The sequence below is a fragment of the Pezoporus wallicus genome, unplaced genomic scaffold (genome assembly GCF_028554395.1).
Source record: "Pezoporus wallicus isolate ANWC-B61680 ecotype Strahan unplaced genomic scaffold, APGP_CSIRO_Pwel_v1 contig_5967, whole genome shotgun sequence".
NCBI classification, from domain to species: domain Eukaryota; kingdom Metazoa; phylum Chordata; class Aves; order Psittaciformes; family Psittacidae; genus Pezoporus; species Pezoporus wallicus.
In genome coordinates, this window is record NW_026639377.1 from 1,581,776 (window position 1) to 1,602,932 (window position 21,157).

The following is a 21,157-nucleotide window of genomic DNA, read 5'->3' on the forward strand; positions in this document are numbered from 1 at the left end:
TGGTGTTTGGGCTAAGAAGCTGTGTCCTTGGCAGATCAATGTCTTCGGTTTCCTTTTGGTTGCTGGCAATTAACTGGTCATAGCAAGTTGGGGTTTTTAAGTCTTAACAAAACATGCATTGAATTATAATAAAATATATTCTTAAAAACATCACCCATTAGTGTTTTGATGCTGTCAGAACTGGAGGAGTTCACAATGAGAAGCAGTTGTATATCCTTGCTTATCAGCCTAAGGCAAGCCTGTTGGGTTCTGTCACCAGTGGAGGTGCTTTATGGTCGAGTAAAGGATTGCTGCCCTGGCTGAACACACACACTGCTCAGTACCCATTTGCAGATACAGTAGCTTGACTGGGCCTGCCTGCCAGCTTCTCTGCAAGGGTTAGGGAAGGTCTGAACCACCTCGGACCTAAGAGGTGATTTGTGTAAGTCAGAATTACCACAGAAGAAAAAAAACAGCTCTTATCTCTCCATCCTTCTAAGTAAAAGCCAGATACATCTGTGCTTCTTAAGAGTCCTTGCTCTCAATGTCAGATGTATTCCTACAGCTAAGAAGGTCAGAGGATTTTGGGGCATGTAGTTGTACATTACAAACCTCTGCTTGATAAAGCTGTTCGTGAAGATGTTTCTATGCCGTACCCATCTCACTGCTCACATGACTGGTCTGAACTGAATCTGGGAAATTCTTGGGGTAAATAGAAACACCTCTTGATGGTTTAAGGGTTTGGGTTTTTTTCTAATATTTTCAGTTGAGAACTAATGCAGAAAATACTGCAGTTCAGTTAAATACGCCTAATGAGTACCTGAAGTGTACCATTAAATGGTAAAGCAGAGAGCTGTGTAGATGAGAGCTGCTTTGTCCTTGTAGGAGCAGATGCCTCCCCTCTCTTTCTTACCGTTAGCACTGCACTAATATGAAACACAGTAAGAATTTTGTCCTTACTTCCCCCAGTCAGGGAGGTTTACTTCACCTTTAAGGCTGTCAAAACACATCCAGTCACACAGATTATGAAGGCAGTTGGCATTTTGTTTGCTTTACAGCAGTACAACTACCTTTTTTCTCTCTACCTTCTGAAAGCACTGTCTTGCAGCTCACTTGAACAACTGGAAGGCAGAGGCCAGTGCTTGCAAGCCAAAATGAAAGGGCTGACTCGGTGACTGCAATAGTAGCATCTTTGTTGCAGTAACAGAAAATGAAGCCATCTGCTACAGCCTGTTGTTAAAACACACAAATAATGCCGGGAAGAGTGTTTGGGGCACAACTTCCTGAGGTTTGGGAGGACCCAGGAGCTGCATATCCACAGGGGCAGTAGCCTTCTGCAGCCCCATAAACATTCACATCATCCCATGTGTCTCATTCACCTGACTCTGGATTCTAAACATAGCACAGGCCAAGAAAGGAAGAGAAGCAGACAGAGCAAATAATAAGTGCTCTGCCTCCTCTGTCAGGTACCACACAGCAGTAGCCAGTGAGGCAGCACGGAACACAAGCCCGACAAAAGCCAGCCCTTTCCATACCTCCAGCAGCTGCTTCTACAAACAGCTCGTCTCTCTGATCTAAAATGCATGTAATGAATTCATTTTAAGACAATCTATATTATATAGTCTGTACAATATAGAGCTATATATGTGTGTGGCTATACCACCTATTGACGCCTCCTTACTTCACTCCTCCCCACCAGCAGCCCTTGAACAGCTTCCATTGATTACAGGTAGCATCTCTAAATCACTGTTGGAAAAAGGGCAGTAACACAAAGGAAGAAACAATTCCGCTATCAGAAAGATAAAAACCCTATCATTAATCAGTTAAGTAAATAATCCTGCTTGGTAGAAAAACTCCAGGTAATCCATGAAGAGCAAGGTGACAGAAAGTACCTCCTTTAACGAGCAATTACCAATGTTACATTTCCAACCTAATTCTGAATTGCTTCCAGCATGGTGATACTTTTCTGACATTCTACAAGACTAATAGTTTCTGTAAGTGATCTTACAGAGCCCAACCACGTGGGGCTTCAGCACAGTTACAAGGTTAGTGGTGTATGACCCGATGTATGTGTGTATGGCTTGGTTGTATGACCCAATGAGAGTTTTAAGAGTATTTGCTGCAGCTCATAACTCGACTTTTGATGACTTTCAGCCTCCTCAAAACTCAAATCCAGTCAAGTTACACTGCAACAGTGAGCTCAAACCACTACAGAGCACTCCTCTCTACAATCTTCCATGCCTAGTTCAGCATTTCAGTATCTCACCTCCTGCTCTTTTATCAAGAGACTGTTCCACAGCCCCACCAGACCCTCTCTCACTCAGGGGGACAAGAGAAGAGCTGCAGGCCATCCTTGGGGGTAACTCTGAAATTCAGTTCAGCCTTCTAGAAATCTACACAGATACCTCACTATCACAGACTTTAGCATAGAAACTTCAAGTACCACCCATCTTAGCTAGCTGGTCAAACAGTGGGGTTATTTCCTGCCTAAATACTTCCTACATGAAGGCTGTTCTGCCCCAGCACTGCAACAAGGGCCATGCCTCTGAGCAAGATTGTGATGCACACAGAATCATAGAATAGTTTGGGTTGGAAGTGACCTCAAAGCTCATCCAGTTCCAACCCCCTGCCACAGGGGGGGACATCCAGTTCCAACCCCCTGCCACAGGGCAGGGACACTTCCCACTAAACCACATTGCTCCAAGCCCCATCCAACCTGGCCTTGAATGCTGCCAGGGATGGGGCAGCCACAGCTTCTCTGGGCAACCTGTGCCAGTGCCTCAGCACCCTCAAAGGGAAGAACTTCCGCCTCATGTCTCATGTAAATCACCCCTCTGTCAGTTAAAAGACATTCCTCCTTCTCCTGTCACTATATGCCTTTGTAAAAAAAAAACCCTCGACAGATTTCTTAACAAAATCTTTAGCTTTGTAAACTGAGGCTTAGGCTACTAAGAAACATCCCAACTCCTACATTGCCACAGAATCCATTACATTAAGAAAATACTATGTAGCATGCTAATAACACTTAACCATCTGAATAGCATACTTCCAATCCCTTTCTCCAGAGGTACTTAGCCTGACACATTTAATTGCCTGTTTCCTTTCTTGATGCTTCTGCTTTAATTTCCTCCTCCACTTACACCAGCTGCACTAAATGCAGTTAAAGTCGCACCTGGAAGTTTTACCCAGATAAAGGGCAGTGGCAGCACTTTAAAAAGTCCTTTATAAGTCTCCCATCTGGACCTAAGTTGAAGTGTTCAGGAGGTGTTCTAATACGATTTTTCTTTTTATGGTGCTTCAATACACTGAATCAAAAAAAGATTATTTGGATAGCTCCAGTGCAAGTACATAAATCAGTTCATAATTAACTTAAAATCTTCATTTGGATTTACCAGGATTATTTGTTGAAGTATAATATTAAAGCAAATCTAAGAAGACTTAAATAATGACCTGCTCTTGATTTATTAACAAGTAAAAACCTTCAAACATTTTACAGAAAAAAAAATGACAGTAATGCCAACTTCATGTTGAATAATAGAAATGCAACTATTTCTGTTTGAAAAAAGTAACATTTCAAATAAACACCGGATCCTTTCAGAAGTGGTAGTTTTTCCTTCTCCATTTGGAAACAAATCTCAGTGCACAGATTTCACATCATGAGGGTTTTTTTCAGCCGTGTTGGATTTTTCACATGTTGCTTATGGTTTCTTCTCTACTTCCCTAGTGGATACATCCATTGGTTCCATCAGAACTGGGTATTCTTGTGGCTTTTCAAAGGATTTACTGCTTGAGTAGATGTTTGACCTTCCTATAAACCATCTCAAAATTAAATAAAAAGGCTGCAATTTTTCCTCCTAAAAGCACAGGTCAAATGATGTGTTGTTGCTTAGTAGGGTGAACCACACCATTGTGAACTGCTGGTATTGAGCAGATATTTTTAGGTATAGTGGTTCCACAAGTGAGATATAGGATACAAGTCGTGGAACATGAAAGAAGGCGGTCTTGATCATGTCTAGCCAGCAGATATTTTGCTGTTAATTTTACAGACCATGGGAGCAGAGCATGAGGCTGTTTTGAACATCAAAACATACAGAAAAATAGCTGGCACTGATAAAATTTTCTCAAGAATGCTATTGATTTTTTTCTCTCCCTGCAAACGAAAATTAAATTTCAGTAACATCCAGTATTTCTGTGCTATCTGTAGTAAATGAATGCTTGCCTTGTACACTGGGTAGCTCATTATTTGGTTAGTGAGCAGTGCTGTGTATCATAGGCATTCAGGCAGCAGCAGCAAAGCACAGGAACACAGATTACAAATGACAAATGAGGCTTCCAAAACGTAGGAGTATTTAAAAAAAATTTATTTCATTTGTAATGAAACAACTGAGTTCTGCTAAAATTTATACAGTCAGTGAAATAATCCTATAAAATGATTTTTCTAGGACGTTGCAAGGCACATAAATTACCGAATATAAACATAGAAAAGTAGCCAAAATAATGAACTAAGCCCCTGTATGCCTTTAACTATTTTTGAGGTGTGCAAATGATTTACAAGAACGTGAATCACTCCACTGACAGGGCAATGAGTATTTCACATTTGGCAAGACCAACAACATTAAAAGATAAGGGGAAAGGAAAGCTCAAATCTGGGACTCCAGAGGGACCAGAATCTTCTGCAGCTCTTCCCTGCAGCACTGCTTCCCTTCAGGGGCTGCAGAACGTCACCCCGTGAGCACGACTAACACCTCTATTGTCTGCCAGAGGAAGGGGCAACCTCTCAGCTTCCCCATGCTTCTATATCAGACAATGCTGGAAGGAACAGGAAGGATATACAAACAGAAATAACATTCAGCATTGTCTTTAGCTTTAAAGAGTAGAGGTGTGGGGTTGTTGGGGTTTTTTTTTTTGAGCTTTCTTTTTTAAAGTAATCACTTTGGGAAGTCGTTTGGCATGCAATAAATCTTTGTATTCTACTGGTTAAGAAAATCTTGCAAACCATAAAAATAGCCAATTTTTCTTTCATTTCAAGAGGCATTACCAAATAATTTCAACAATTGTTCATTTTCCACCTGCATATCTATTTTTCAACTAATCTAACAGTCAAGGATTCAATGTAATACAATTTTCATACAAATATAATGTATTGTGTATTTTCTTCCATTAACAGGATCCACTCCTTTATGTAACTCTAAGAATACGTTCACATATTAAAAGAGTAATAATTTGGCTAAAAATATATGTCTATTTCTTATCTGACTGTAGTAATTAGCCTATCAAGGGTAATTTGCTATAAAAGATACAGTACTAGAAATAAATAGTTCTACAGTTCAAAGATCTTCAAAATGGGTTGCCATTTCCAGTCTGCCTTAAATTTTCTGAAGTCCTTTTAAAGCATAAACTAAATTTACTACACTTGAGAAAATAATTTGGACCTACGTACATAGCGTCCCAATCACATGAGGAGCTTATTTCACTTAATCTCCTTCTTGGTTTTGTAATGGGCAGAAACCACCAGGTAATTGTCTGGATTCGTGTCCCTGAGGGTTGGAGACTTGCTCTGGATTGGAGAAGTTTTCCCATCCACTCGGGAGATCTGCAGCATTCGGCATGGGTCATGCTTCAGTAAGTAACCTGCAAAAGTTTCCCATCCTCCTCCAACACGAACCATCACGTGTTTGTTGTGCAGCATCTGAAATTGCATATACAGGGGAAAAGAAAACCAAACACAAACTCTTTAGAGAGATTCGCTCACTGGGAAATCACTTTTTTTTTTTTACTGTAAAAGCTGTGTTTGCTTCAATTAAAAGCCACAGAAATGCGTTAGTAGTCTGCTTTATAACAGAAGGAAAAGAAACAGTAGAATAGTTTTTATTTGAATTGAATAAGTCAATTAAAAAAAGAAAATGAGGTAGTATTTAAAGATTCTCATATTGTATGGAAGCAATGCTACATGTTCTCCTAGTCCTGCAGCACCCAATGATCCTGGTCTTCATGTGTTTAGGATAAACACGTTAGGGAATATGAATGATTTTCAGATTAATTTTTGGAAAATATGTTCATAAAGATGCCATTTTATATGTCTTGAAACTGGCTTTCTTTCTAGGCTAGGGAGCTATATAAAAGGAGCAGTGAAGGGCAAACCACTAAAACAGTCTCCTAAAATACCAAAAAATTTATTGAAGAGAATGAAGTACCATTTAGTTTAATAATTGACATAAATTCTACCTAAAATAGTCTGATGTTGTAATTAAATCAGTCTAATGAGAGACATTAGAAAGAAGACATCTGGAACTGTTTGCAGATACCTGAATTTATGCTGAGTTGTGAAAGAAAATACAAGAGAAGTCCCCAGGCTTTTTATTAGTGGGACAGCTCAGGACTGCTTACGTTCACTGACTTTATACCAGAAACCCTGGGGCTTGACCTACAAAGGAATTTCAGGTGGAGAGGGGGATCTGACTGCCAAATTAGGCACCTATCTATTCTCCCATGTCAGCAGCAGCTGAGACTTCAGCTGGCAATTCCATTAATTTATCTCCTCCAGTTCTCCATGCAGAACAATCAAATAAATACCAGTGCAGTATCATAAAGCAGCATATTCTATAGAAGCCACATCCTAAATCACGCTTTGAAAAATGCTTTCATTAGTACATCCCATGAAATGCTCAACATAATTTAGCTGTAGTGCCAGAAATTAAGAATTGGCCATGTAAAAGGCAGCTTATAAGATGTTTAATGGAGTCTTGTCGTGGTTTAAATCCAGCCAGACAGCTTGTAATGATGTTTGGATTTATGGCTGTGCTGTGTATCTTCTACACATTCAAACCTCCCTTGTGGGCTGACAGTATTTGTAATTGAGACTTACATGGCACATAAGCCTTTTGCAACACAACGTATTTTAGATGAGAACACATAGCACAGAGAACAAAACAAGATCAATTCCCAACCAACAAAATCACAGATGATAATAAAAGGCAAAACCGAACTCTTTAAAAAAGCCAACCCAACCAACAAACACCCCACCTCAGCCTAAAATTGCATTGTTCGACTTCTGTTACCTGAGGAGACAGATTCATCTGGAATGAAGAAAGCATGGAAAGCTGTACAACTTTCTGAAGTTTGAAAATCAGAGAATGGTTTGTGTTGGAAGGGACCTTAAAGCTCATTAAGTTCCAACCCCATGCCATGGGCAGGGACACCTTCCACTAGACCAGGTTGGTCAAAGCTACTAGACCAGGACAAGTTTATAAGGAATCAAACTCTTTATTCAAATAAGCGGCTGCAGGTGTAATCTGGTTTGACAGTTCTCATTTAAAACATGAGAGTGCAAGGAAATACTTGTTTCTGCATTTTGTCTTTTGTGTGAAGCACAGCGGGAAGTCAATTCAGCTTTAGAGATACTGAAAAATAGTTACTTCTGATCTATCCCTGTGAGAACACATTCAAGTACTCTTAGTTTAATTAACATGTGTTAGCTACTAAGACTGTCTGTGCTGTTGCTCTCAGTTGCAGGAGCATTAACTTCTGCAATAGCTATACACACACGAGGTTTTCCTCTTGGTTTATATGGGTATGAGAGCAGAATAAGCCTCACATCTTCACAAACCACACTTTTTCATCTCAAACTTTGTATTTTAGTGCCCAGACTTCACTTTGAACTGACAGTGGTATGATCAGCTTTTAGCAAAATGAGAACTGACTCATGTCTTTAGTCTGGACAATGTATCATGAAAGAAGCGAATGTTTTTTACATCAAGTTTGAAAATTGCAGTTCAAACAGTGCCTCAGCCTAGACAACAGTCTACAGAATTTTATTTAGTGACTTTCCCGTCATAGAATGCCTAGAAAAGCATTTGAGAAACACCCCAAAAACTTATGTTAAAACATTTTAAGCCCATCGGTTCCACTACAAGTGAGACTGCTGCAGGAAGGAGTTAACTGTTGCTGAATTTCAGCTTCCACATATTGTCACGGGGGTTCACGTTCCAAGAGCAGTTAGAATCTGTACTTTTGATTAAGAGTTGGGAATGGAAAGTTAGCAGAAAGCATATTTGGTTCCATTTCCCTTAGGGACTACTGTGCAGACAAATAAAATCTACCACTGGTATGTTATTTCCTGATGCTCAGGCTGAATGTACATCTTCTGTCCCCCCCCCCCCCCCCCCCCCCCCCCCCCCCCCCCTTTTTTTTTTCTTTATTTTTGTATTATTATACTATTATAAAATCAACTGAATGCTCATTGTCTATAGAGATTGGGGTTTTCTGCATCCTAAATATAGTTGTTGTTCATGCTGTGCTGTGCCACAAAAGTACCATTTTACTCCTATGGCCATATTTTGACCTTAGTGACACCAGCACAAATCCAGAGTAATTCTGCTAGCTTCAGAATAGCTCCAGGTTCACAGATGTAGAAAGGATTTCTCACCAGGGGTAAAACAAAAAAAAGAAAATAAAATAAAACAACTTTCTCTACTTTCTAACTGAAAAAGCACTTTCTTCCCCAACACACTTCAGCAGAAGATGAAACTTTTGAGATTTTATGATCCACCCAATTCAGTTTTTCCATTGCATGAGATCTCTGAGAAAGAAGTTGGATTCTACAATAACAATGTAATTATTCAGTTATCAATGTAAATAAATTCATGCCACGTGTGTATTTTCACACTGCTATCCAGCCAATTGAAATTGAGAAAACCCTTTCTGTGAAATAAAATCCAACATATGTTTAGGCTTGCTGTAAATCAGACTCCCAGACTGGTTTGGGTTGGTAGGAGCCTTAAAGCTCACACAGTTCCAACCCCCTGCCATGGGCAGGGACACCTTCCACTGGGCCAGGTTGCTTCAAGCCCCGTCCAACCTGGCCTTGAACACTGCCAGGGATGGGGCAGCCACAGCTTCTCTGGGCAACCTGTGCCAGTGCCTCACTCACAATATTTTTAGTTGTGTCAAAGCAGGGCTGTCACTAAAGCTGTTCTGTCTAGAATCTGTGTTTCAGTTGAACCCATGGTGAAGCAAACATACAAGAAACCAGATGACCAGACAATAGAATTGCAGAGGGAGAAATTTTAGATTGTTTTGCATGCTTTAAGGCTGTATCAAGAAATAATACAAAAAATAGACAATAGAAGTTAGGTGAACTAAGCTGTCATTGCATAGCACTTTGGCATCAATGTGAAATATAGTCTGAACAGTTCTGGTTTTCACATAAGTTTTGAGAGCTTTATGGCTTATTAAAGCGATATTAGGCTGTATGTGAAGATATTAAGCTCATGTAAATGAACACAATTTTACTGACTTGAAAAAAATCTATTCTGTCTTATGGGAACTGAAAATCTGTCCCAATATTGTTATTGTGATTCTTCAGATTATATTATAATTTTCTTCAAGAGCATTTCAGGGAGGGAAGGGGAAGCAAGAGGAGAAATTACACACTGTGGATTTGATCCAAGTACTGCAAAAGTCAACGGAAAGAATCCTACTAACTCAAAAGGAACTTGGGCTGGGGTCTGGAAGCCAAATGCAGCAACCTAAAGCGAATCACAGCCTGAAGCTAGTTGGTGTGATTTTAAGCCAATTTCAGAAACAATGTAGGCTACATACTGAGAGAATATTGACTATAAAATCCAAAGGTGTTTGGCCAACTAACACAGTGCATCACACCAGTGGCTGTGCAAAGAAATTGTTGCACTCCCAAAGTGTAACATTAATGAGACTGGGAAAGAGAAGAACTGAATCTCTTCAATTAACTTTTGCTGAACACGAACCACTTAGACTCAGCAGCAGCAGCAGATATAACCCTTGTTTCTCATATCTGAGCATTTAAGGGGCCTTCTTTGGGAGGTGTTCAGAACTACATTATGAAGCAGGCTTCTAGATCAATATATTTTCATCCTGACCCAAGGTATTTCAGGCCAACACTAAGGAAATTCCAATGTTGTTAAGACTTAGCACATCACTGTGCCAGACCACTACCCATAGCAAGTTGGAAGGCCTCACCACCATCGCTGCATGCTTTTCAAGTTCTGAAGTGAATGCAAACACACACAGAGCACACTCAGACATGGCTTCTCTACAATCTTACTGCAACCCAGGCTGATGCTATTTAGGAATCTTCACTAACCATTCTTAGCAAAAAACAAGGTGATAGCGAGGTACAAAGCTCAATCAGGAACAAGACCCAGATCTGGGCAGTCAGCCTTCCCCGGTGAGTCTCTGGGCCTATATCTAGATTGTGGTATTGCCAAGTAATGAAAAATTATTCTTCAGGGCGTAGCCAGCAGGAGGCTGGAGCTGGGATTCTATGTGGTCCGTGGAGGTTTTGAGGAGACCTGGCATGAGCAAGTGCAAGGGCCTTGGGCAAAAGAAGAGCCACAGGGCTGCCCTTGGGAGCATGGATTAGCATGACTGAATAGCGATGTTTAGCAACATTGCATTTCCATAATCATTACTATTATCATATTGACACTTTACTAATTTACAATAAATGCCCATGCAGTAAAGGCAGTAGCGGGTGGTAGTAGGTATTTACAGCAAGTCTTCTAAATACCTTCAAATAGGGAAGTGTATTTTCAGAAACTTGTAGGTAACTATTGCCAAAGGGAGTTTTTCTACTTACCTGAGAATTCAGTGACCTGAAATACCATCAAGAATGTGTCACAGTCCCCTGATCAATTGCTGCAAGCCACAATTAAATATGTAAAAATACCTCATTACCAGAGATTATGCAATTTCATCCCTAAAGTTCATTGTAAAATCTATAGCAAAATCCTGCAGCACCATCGGATCTGAACATCAGTCAGCTTAGATTCAGATGCATCCCCACTTTAAAAAGTTTACAGCCACCGTGTGATATCTATTATAAAAGGCATTACTACTGCTACATACTGTTATGGACACAAGGGAACATGGAAGCAATTCCCAAGAGGATATGGAAGAAAAGCAGCTTCCAGCTGGAAAGCTAGAAAGCTTCCCTCCAACTTTTCTTTTTCTTGGCTTTTGTTCTCATTTTGCCATTGAATTTGTGTAAGTTGTCTTCTTAAAGTTTGAGTCTAATATAAGCTTATTTTAGGCTTTCAAGAACTCACTTATGTGCCTAAGTGCACATCTAAGGAACTCAAATCTCAACTCTGCAAATCAGAAAGAGCACGAATTATGCAGCCAATTCCAATTATTAATTATTCATCCACACTGAAGTAATCCACTTAAAGTATACTAATGTGTATTTTGGCAGGCAACAATATATAGTCCCTTCCAACCTCAATTATCCTACGATCCAACTGTATTAAGAAAAAAAATCTTTCCCCACCTGAAAACCAGGAAAAACGCACTCTTCATTTTTCCCTGTCATCCCTCATTAAATCACATTTTGCCTAGCCCCCTTCTTGATACAGGATTATACAAAACTGTTTTGAATTACATCTACTAGTTTTAAAAGTTCCAAATGATGCAACTTGCATAACTCCAGTCATTACATATGGATTTGTTTTGGGACCTCCTCCAAGTTTCTCTGTTGTTGTTCTGAAACCCCAATAAAGGAGCCTGCACTTCCCCTCTCTGCATACACCATGATAATGACATGGAAAATAGACAGCTTGCTGGATTAACATCTCCCTCTCGTTTTCAGAGATTTATATGTAGTAAATCACACTACATGAATCTCACTTAGCTGGAAAAAGCACTGTAAAAAAGCTCAGCTCAAAAAACAGATGTCAAGAGTGTACGCTAACTGCTTGTCACAATATTTCTAGTGCTAAAGCTGGTCTTCATAATTAACAGGCTTTCTGAATGTTAAATTTATTTTAACATTATAGCTTAGGTTGTATCAAATATATTAACAGGTATCTACTGATTTTACCAAACTAACCTCTTACACTATGTTATGTAACAAAGAATGGGATGGAATGATACTTTGCAAATTATTTATAAGCATCATTTGTTCAAGAACATATTCCCAAAACAAATCAAATGCAAACATTCCTATTTTATAGTAAACATCAATGGTGGGAAATAAACCTGAATGGAAGCACTTGCAGACTCCCTAAATCTCCATTTTGGGGCAGAATAACATTTAAAGCTGTGTGTCAAGTGGTATTTCTCACTGAAAAAGGAGCTCAATTTTCATGTAGAAGCTAATAAAGTTCCCAATGTCTTCAGCAACACCACCACACCTACATTCTCCATATCTATTGACTGACATACAGGCTGGGGGGAACTGAAAGAAGTTTTGACTTAAATAGGTGATACAAAAAAAAGCTGATACACTGAAGCCTCATAGATTTTCTAGGTGAGGCAGCCACCCAGGCACACACACCAGTAGATCCTTCAAAGCATATACAGACCAGGCCTTACACTAAATATCAATCAGAAGCCTCCTATAATTCATGGTGTCATTTTTTCACAGTTTGAGTTCAAAAGAGCAAGCAGACTTCATGTCTATTTACGGATCCTCACTTGCTCACAGGGTTTTCCGTGATAACAGAATTTAACTTCTTAAGGTTGTTTTGCATCAGCATGAAAATAGCAATCTTTTAGTGGTGAAGGGTGATGTGTTTGTTTGAAACATGATCAAGCGTTATTACTTTGCCACCAAAGAAGGCGGCTCACTAACAATACTTACAGCATAATGTTTGTAAGCTTCAAAAGACTTAAACTGATATTAAAATGATCCATGTGAGGGATGCAAGTTAACTTCTGGTCTTCTAGCAGATTAACTGACATATGCATCAAAAGGTCCAAGAGAAAACATAATGAAATGTAATAAAACTGAATGAGATCAGTTACACATTTTCAGCAAGTGACTGGATCCAGCTCCTACTGAAGTCAATGGGACTTTATTCAGTTCTTAAAAAATGTGGTTTGGGTCCTGTTTTTATGAAATTTGAACTTGATAAATAAGTATTTTTTTAATCTTTTCCTTAAAAAGACCCACGAATAAAGGCTTTAAAACCATATCCACCACATCTTTTGTTAATGAAATCCGCTCCTTACGAAGCTGCTTTCTTTCTCATTCTCCTTTTCATCTCACACATCTTTCTATGAAAAGATGCATAAGAACATCAACTTTTTTATGTCACTAAATCTCACTGTGGAGAACTCTCTCTATTTAGAATAGGAAGTGAACTGCTTTCACCCAACTAATCTTTAATTGATCAGTTAGTCATTTTGACTGCATGCTGATTTCTCCTTTTTCTAGACTGATACTACTGTCCCTTCATCAGCTGTCCATTTGGCAACTGTTTCCACTTGCAAAAACACTCCTTTCCATGAAAAAATGAAGGTATTAACATACCTTGTTGGTATGACCTGTATCACCTGGTCACCTGCTGAAGCAAACTAAAATGCTCTAACACTGCGTAAGTGGCATATCATTCATGCATAACTGTAAATTCTCCCTAGCAGGAAGCCAAGCAGAACTAGTAAAATCCTTTAAAGTCCAGGGACAAGTATCTCAAGTCTCTGCCTTTCACCTTTACACAGAGCTAAATCCTGCTGTTCTGTTACTGTTTATACAGAAGGCAAATCCTTTTCACCAAGCATCACAGCAGTATGGAACGAAAACAAACATTCATTTAGATCTAGTCACAGCTCAGCAAATTAACAAGTAATCAGGTTAGAAACCCAATACCATGGCGAAGAAGTTTATAAATTGTTCCTAGAGCTTCTCCCTAGTGGAGGTACATATATGGAAAAGCTGAGATGGCTTCTCGTTACATCCTGGTGTACAACAAACAGCTTCTGAAAGATTATAAAAGTCTGAAAGAAGCCAGGAAATGTATATTTAAGCATGAAGACACCAGGTGTCTAAGAAAACATAATGAATAGAATGGTAGATGACTAAAGCCTCATACAACATGAGGGAAATAACAGAGGATAACTAGGATCATGACCTCCAGTGAAAGCAGTCAGAGAACAGGCAAAGGGCATGTTTACACCAGTACCAGCATGACGTGCCAGAATTTTCCCACATGATATTTCAGCAGAAGATCATACTAGATGAGTACACAGCCTCCCAAAAAGAGCAACAGCAACTGCTGAAAACAATGCTCTTGCATACCTAATCCAGCATCCATACAGTGGTAACAACGAAGATCATCAATTGTGGATTTACCAGAAATATGGTAACAACAGAGTGGTGACAGAATGGAAGAGTAGGAAACTGTGTGTCCCAGGATGTGGGAATGAGTAACCCAGAGACACCCACTGAAATGTCAGAGAAAACATCTCTTAAAAGCCAGGGCAAAGTAAGTTTCTTTTCAGCAGGCATCTAGCAGTAAGCAAGAATCAAGCAGCACAATGAAACCCTGAACTGATGTGAGACATGAATATTGAAGGATGGAGAAGGAGATCTCAGGGCAACCAACAGTAATTAGTGAAACTATTGGAAGGACAAACTGAAGAGCAGCTGACAACACTGCCCCAGTAAATTATGGGATCTAGCATAGAGATGATTTTTAGCTGACACCCAGTCATCTGAAGAGATGGTAGGCAATGAGCAATGATCAAGAGAACTGCACACAATACTGGACATGAGCACCTGGGATACATACAAAGATACATACGGAAGGTGGTGTCAGGGGAACTCAGTATTCTGCAGGAATGGGTTAGGAAAGAAGAAAGGTCTACTCTAACAGCAAAGTGAATGAAAGATCTCATGAGGCATTGAAGAACAACCAGTAGATCAGTGCAGAGGTCCCAGCTTGAGAAGTAGCATTTCCTCAGTCATTCTACCATTAAAGATACTCAGAACCCATGAAATAACATCTTCTGCAAGAGAAATAATCAAGTGAGAGAGCTGAAAATTTTTCCTTTCACACTGCAAAAATGCAACCTCCTCCCTCTATTTCTTCTTGGTAAGAAATATGAATAGTGAATATGCTTGGTAAAGTGGCATGAAACACTAATGCCTGGGAGCTTAGTCACTTTTCATATACCTCAAGAAGCCCAGAATTGGCTTAGAGGGTGAAATCACAGCCATGTAAATCTGGCATGGCACAGACACCTTATAGAGAGCAGCCTATTGACCCCTGGAGGTAAGGAAAAGGCAAAGTTGCAAAAAACCCAAAACATTTTTACAGAGGGAAAGCACTGGAGAAGGTCAAATTAAAGAATTCTCCTTATCACAAATGTTGCAGTTAATGAAACTGAAGTCTTCATTTCTACTTTCAGAACGTAGCAGACATTAAAATAATTATTCAAAATGCCCCTGCCTAACTAATTGAAATAAAGATGCATCTTTGTATGTGTCCTGATAGAAATAACATGAGAGTTTGAATATTTGGGATTCCCACCCTCGGTTAAACTTTCCCTCAAATCTTACTTTTAGTTTCTGTCTGACACAATTTGATAGAATTTGGGCACAGTACACATTTGGTGTCTATTTAACACTAGACCTTGGTTGCTGTCTGAAAAAAGCATCCTGTGTAGGCGAGCACTGCGTGTGAGAAATGACTCAGATGCAGGCAGAAGTAAACACGCTTGTTGATTCAATAAGGGACAAGTGAATTCCTGACAAGCGGAGGCTTTTATTTCTTGGACAAGGAGAAACAGTGTCAAGGAAAATCAATTCGATGTGGGAATCATGTTCAGAACTGCCTTTGTAGGTAAAGGGACAACGCATTTCCAAGCGCTCTGGATGCGATTCTGTGCCCGATTAGTTTTGAGAGCAGTAAGGGTGACACTTACTTGTTACTTCCCCTCCAGCCATGTCTGTGTGGGCCAGCCACAAAGACCACCTATTCTCTATCAACTGAAGTGTGGGATCTTAAAAAGAAATCAAATTGCTTCTAGTTACAGCACTGACTCAGAAGAAATATTTTATGCAACACCCGGCAGGAGAGATGATACGGCAAACATTAAATATAGAAAAAGATATCGGAGATCATGAGTTTGAAGTGAAAGCACAAACTGGCACTGAAGACATAGAAAACCACATGTGCTAACACCAAATAATGGGGGGACAGGAAGACTGTCTTTCAGAAAAAGAAACATTTAAAAAATGTAAGCATGAGGCTGCCAAAATAGTATTTGGAGCCTTGGAAAGTGTCTCTTAAAAACTTAAAAACTCTAAAAAAACTGGAGCAGTGAGATACTAACAGTAAGTTAGAGAAAATCTAATGAGAAATTTAGAACAAAAAAAGTTTTCCTTATAAAAAATACACAAATTTAAAACAGAACCCTAAGTACAAAAGGAATTAATTTTACCTGGACTTTTAAGATTCTCCTAATTTACATTCCTTTAAGAGTGCATTAATGCACAGAGCGATCACCTGTTTAAATTTTGCCACTGAATTCAGCAAATCTTGGGTTTCACCATGCAAATGTGTGTGGGCTGCACGCAAACACGCTTGTGTTAGAGCATTGCCGAAGTACATGAAAATGTTCTTTTGAACCCTAAAGTGCCATCTGTTTTCCAGCTATTTTCCCAAGGCTCATTCTGTCTCTCCTAGTTCCCTGAATAACAGCCTCTAAACAGTCAAGAGAAACTATTGCCTGCAACCAGACTAAAAAAAACAACCCACCTTTATCTACAAAATTCTTCTCACTGCATGCCAATGGAAGTGATGTGCATGTGTGACACAGACACGTACGTCTGGCCCCACTTGACTTAACGTCACACGCACCCAACTGCAGCAATGTCTATGTTTCCCTAACTCTGCCTAGATTCTTTCTTTTCAATGTTCCAAACTGCTTCAAACAGCTTCTTCCCAGTGCATGCAAGATTAATACAGAAGCTGGATTTAAAATATTTAATGTGGTTCCTTCATTGTGCATGCGTATCCTCAGGGATACCAGTACAGCAGACCCAGCAAGAACTTCCCTGCAGTTGTGATCTTTGTCAGATTTGCCTCAAAAGTGATTGTAGGCCCCTATTTTTTTGCCTCCTATTAAAATAAAGATGCTACCAGGTCTCTTATTGGTAAAAAATGTGACCCATAACTTTTAAAATTGTGTATTTAAGATATTTTTTATGTACCCAACATCCAAAATTAATTTCAGTTGAGACAGAAACGGCAATGTCCTTGAGTTGGCTGTTAGTATTTCAGTTTAATGTTTTAAGTCCAAAGTCATTACACTGTGGAGGAAAAAACCCAAACCACAAACCCCAAAATTAAAGCATAACCCTGACAGGCGCTTTTAAACATTTCTCCCAGTTGACTACAGACCTCAGGCTCGAGCAGGTCAGTGAGTCAGTGTGGATCAAGAACTGGATGTGTGGTTGTCACTTATTCCAGTTTGTATGACTGACCTTTCTATGATCTTGAGATATTAATTCCATGGATCCGCTCTTTTTTCTATCACTACCCTTCCATTTACTTTGTCTAATGTGATCATCTGAAAACCAAAAACAGATCAGTTTTAGTATGAGATTTTATAACATCTACCATAAGAGACCTGATCTTAGTTAGGTCCTCCAGACTTCACTGCAGAATAGAACACATAATGTTAACAAAGTCATGAAACAGAACTACCCCATTTTCTTATAGTGCAAGTCAGATTTGTAAAAACATCATCACTCTGTCCTAACCTTTAAACAAACATATCTAATAGAATAATTTATTCAGAAATCCCAAATTTCAGGATTTTCTGTGGTTGGATCTGGTTGTAACCATTTTATTTTCAACCCTTTTTTACTGAAACAGCTGCTTTTCATAGCTATGCATCCTATGCTACAAATTAACACTAAAAATGTTATTGCCTAGAGTAGCAAAAATCTAGGCACAAAATGAAGTACCTTCTAGGATAGTATAAAGGCTTACTGAGTCACAAGATAAAAAACCTAGTCAGCAGCAGGAAGGTATGACAGCATCAGCTATCATTTATGTGAGGGAAAAATGATGACCAAGCGTGGGATCACGCTGTTCATTAATAAATCTCTCAAGGGCATCACTCTCATGAGTTTCTGAGAAATAAATAAACAAAAGGTATGCCTAGAATCATCACAATACAATTATTTAGCATGACCTATTTAAAAAAAAAAACCCTCCCAGCTCAAAACCAGATACACCAAACCGACCGGGATTGCAATTATAAAGAAAATCACAAGGAGGCAGACAAACACCACAATCAATTAAAGGCGTGAGGAAAACGAACAAGAAAGGATGTTCAGGGCCAGTGAAGATCCCTCAAAGGATGGTTAGAACTATTTTGCTTGCTTGTGTAATGAAAACTAATTAAAACTAAAAATATCGAGCATATTACAAGGAACTGAATGCCACGTATTTCATAATTGCAGATTTATCTTTGTGAAGAACAAAAAAATACTTGACACTCTAGGGGTCTCCTGCGATGATCAGAATAACCAGCACTAGTACCTGCCTCATTTGGTTTGACACTAGCAAGTAAATGAAAGTCTGAGGAGTTTGACAGACTGGGGAAAAGAGGTCTACACTACAGCAGCATGCCGTCTAACTTAACTGGGAGATAGAGACCACAAAGACTGTATGCTCAAAACATAATTTCTGATGGATCACTGGAAACAGAGGAAAATCTTGTGACCTGGATTTAAGCCAGAGCACATACCCATAATTTCAAGCACAGATACCTGAAAGGGTAGGCATTTCCCTGTTTTTAATTTCCATTCAGGCTTACCTTCAGTAAGAAGAGATTTAAGAAAAAAAATATTATTTCTCTCTTCTTGTATCCACATACTTGATTTCCAAAAGCTGAATCATGTCACAAGCAGCAATCACAGAAGAACTGTTATACTGAACTTGAAGCTGATGGCAACAGCTCCTGCTGCATGTCTGGGCTTAGATATCCACCATGAAAAGCTTGTTGCTCTATCACTTTCAATCTGTGCTATATTGAGATGACATGGCCTTTGGAATCTACATAGAAGTTTTTACATCTTTTTTTCAGGAAAGCAACACTAAGACTAGAACATAAACCCTACAAAGCACTCTTTAGTGAAGGCCCCATCAGAAGAATGCTGGTCAGATTTGTATTTTCTGGACATTCTCAGAATAATCTTCACAGTTTCAGATGCAGCATTTGCCTAATTTTATTTTATTTTTTTTATTAAAAGTTTCATAATACCTTTATTAGTCAGAATTTTTACCTATTTGTAGTATTACTTTCAGGACTGGCAGAGTGCTGGGGTCTTTGATCCAACCCATAGGAGTGAATAATATACCGTGACTATAATACCTTTTAACTTCCTCAAATTTATGAGAGATGTAGGTTTAATTATAAGCTCCAAGACATACTTTTCACATGATCTTCAGTAAGTAAATATACTGTAATTCTGTACTTCAATTCTCTAGGCTGGGCGTAACAAGACTTATTTTTTCCATTTCTTCTGTGTACAGGCTTGCTGGGTATTCAAAGATAGGGTCTTTGAATATATGTAGATAAACCACCAACATTACCTGTGGTTGAAATTAAAAGCAGAAGATTAACACATGCGTCATCACAACTCCTCACTGAAAACTTGCAGATGAAATTGGTCTGCGCTCTTAATTATCAAATCGCCTACATGTACCTGAAGATGCAGCAACTATAGCACCCAATTGCCACACTCACTAAGCCCCATCTCACTGCAACTGCAGCCTATTAAAAATACTAAATGAAAAAAAAAAAAAAATCTACAAATAGACACAAAAGAACACCACCAACACAATGCACCACAACGATGATAGCTACAAAGCATAATTCAAGTGAGGCATTTAAAACTGGGGAAGCCCAGGGAGATCACGTGCCAAACCCCAGAAATTGTTCAAGAGGTGCTGTAATATGCTTACAATCCATTTATTCCTATGCCAAAGAACTAATGTTCTTTTAAAAAGCTTTTACAAGCAATACAATATACCAGACAGACAGAAAGCTATTTGTCCTTGGTTGCTTAGTGATCCTAGAATAGAGATGTAAAGAAATTCATTGGGCCTTTACTCTGACTAATTCAAAAGATTACATGCTATTGTTTAGTCTTGTCATCAAATATATGTTACAATACGGTCTGTTACATGGAAATTATTCCTTTATACTACTCTTTATGAAAACGACTCATTAAAATGTGATTACATTGAAGATACTGCTTAGGAGAGCTCTTCTAATAGCAACAGAAATTAATAAACACTACTAAGGTACATTTATCATGTTTAAGCATGCACTACATTCAAATCATTTAATCCATCTATTTTTCCTCCATCTTTCCTTTACAGGATGGTTTGGGTTTGGTTTTTTTTTTTCTGCACTCTCCACAGCTTGCAAGCTTTAGGGAAATTTGTTCTCTGCATTATAAGCAACAGAAAATTAAAACCTCACAAAGAATGGAAGCACAAAGAAACAGTACATGAACAGAGAAGAGTGAAACCCTTCTCTTTGCAAGTGCATCATGGCAATACAGTACTTCAAAATGCAAGGAGGAGAAAACAGAAAACTCTCCTCGCCTCAGTTTCCTACCTTACTGGTATTCTGAGGCCACAATATTCCTTAAATAGGTACAATATAATTTTAGTACTGGTCCAGTAGGGACTATTGCTTAACATTTACCTTAAAGTGAAAGACTGCACATATTGTGTAGTAATAGGCATGCTGCTAACTCACATCCTAGAAGTAACTTGGTTAATTTGCCCAAAAATGTAAGTAGCATCATCTAACTCCATAGAGATGTAAATTAATTCCCAATATACTGAAAGAGATCTTCTAGTCTGACTCTCTTCCAAAAAGTTCTGGACCACGAAGTGAAGGCTTGGCCTCCAGTTTGCTTCCCCCCATGGTGTGGTGCAGCAGGACCTGTAATCCTATCGCCTCCCACTCATGCTCTCTGCAGTAGGAATGTTTCCATTACTCCAGCCTCCTTCCCTTGGTGAGTTGCAGGAGAGCACCACATTGCATTAAGCCCCTGACACCCTCACTACTTATCAGAAGCAGTAGGGAACTCCGCTGCTCCTGCCTCATCTGGGGTAGGAGATAGGTACGTAGACAGATAGGTACGTAGACAGAAGGACAAATAATGGACAGAACAGTTAAGAAGAGAAAAATACTTTTTTTCTTTCTTTTTCATATTTATACAGTTCCACCTCTACAGCTCCATTCAACCAGGTATCCTTTCCCTCTTTAAAAAAATGCCCTCCTACATTCATAAACCTTGTAGGCAGAGCATGGTAAGGTAAAAAACATGAGCCGACCGACATTTAAGATTAAAGGTCATGATATGCATATGCCTGTATCTCCTCCA

At 39.1% G+C, this 21,157-nt stretch overlaps 1 protein-coding gene across 3 annotated transcripts in view; it reads right to left on the bottom strand.

Moving 5' to 3' along the window:
* Positions 1–4,314: 4,314 nt before the first annotated feature.
* The window catches only part of GAS2 (growth arrest specific 2), a 90,206-nt gene continuing 73,363 nt past the window's right edge, over positions 4,315–21,157 (bottom strand). For all 3 annotated transcript variants that reach the window (XM_057414392.1, XM_057414390.1, XM_057414391.1), the window contains exon 8: positions 4,315–5,668. In XM_057414392.1, coding sequence (XP_057270375.1) covers positions 5,450–5,668 — 219 coding nt within the window. In that variant the 3' untranslated portion in view covers positions 4,315–5,449. The remainder of the gene's footprint in view (positions 5,669–21,157) is intronic.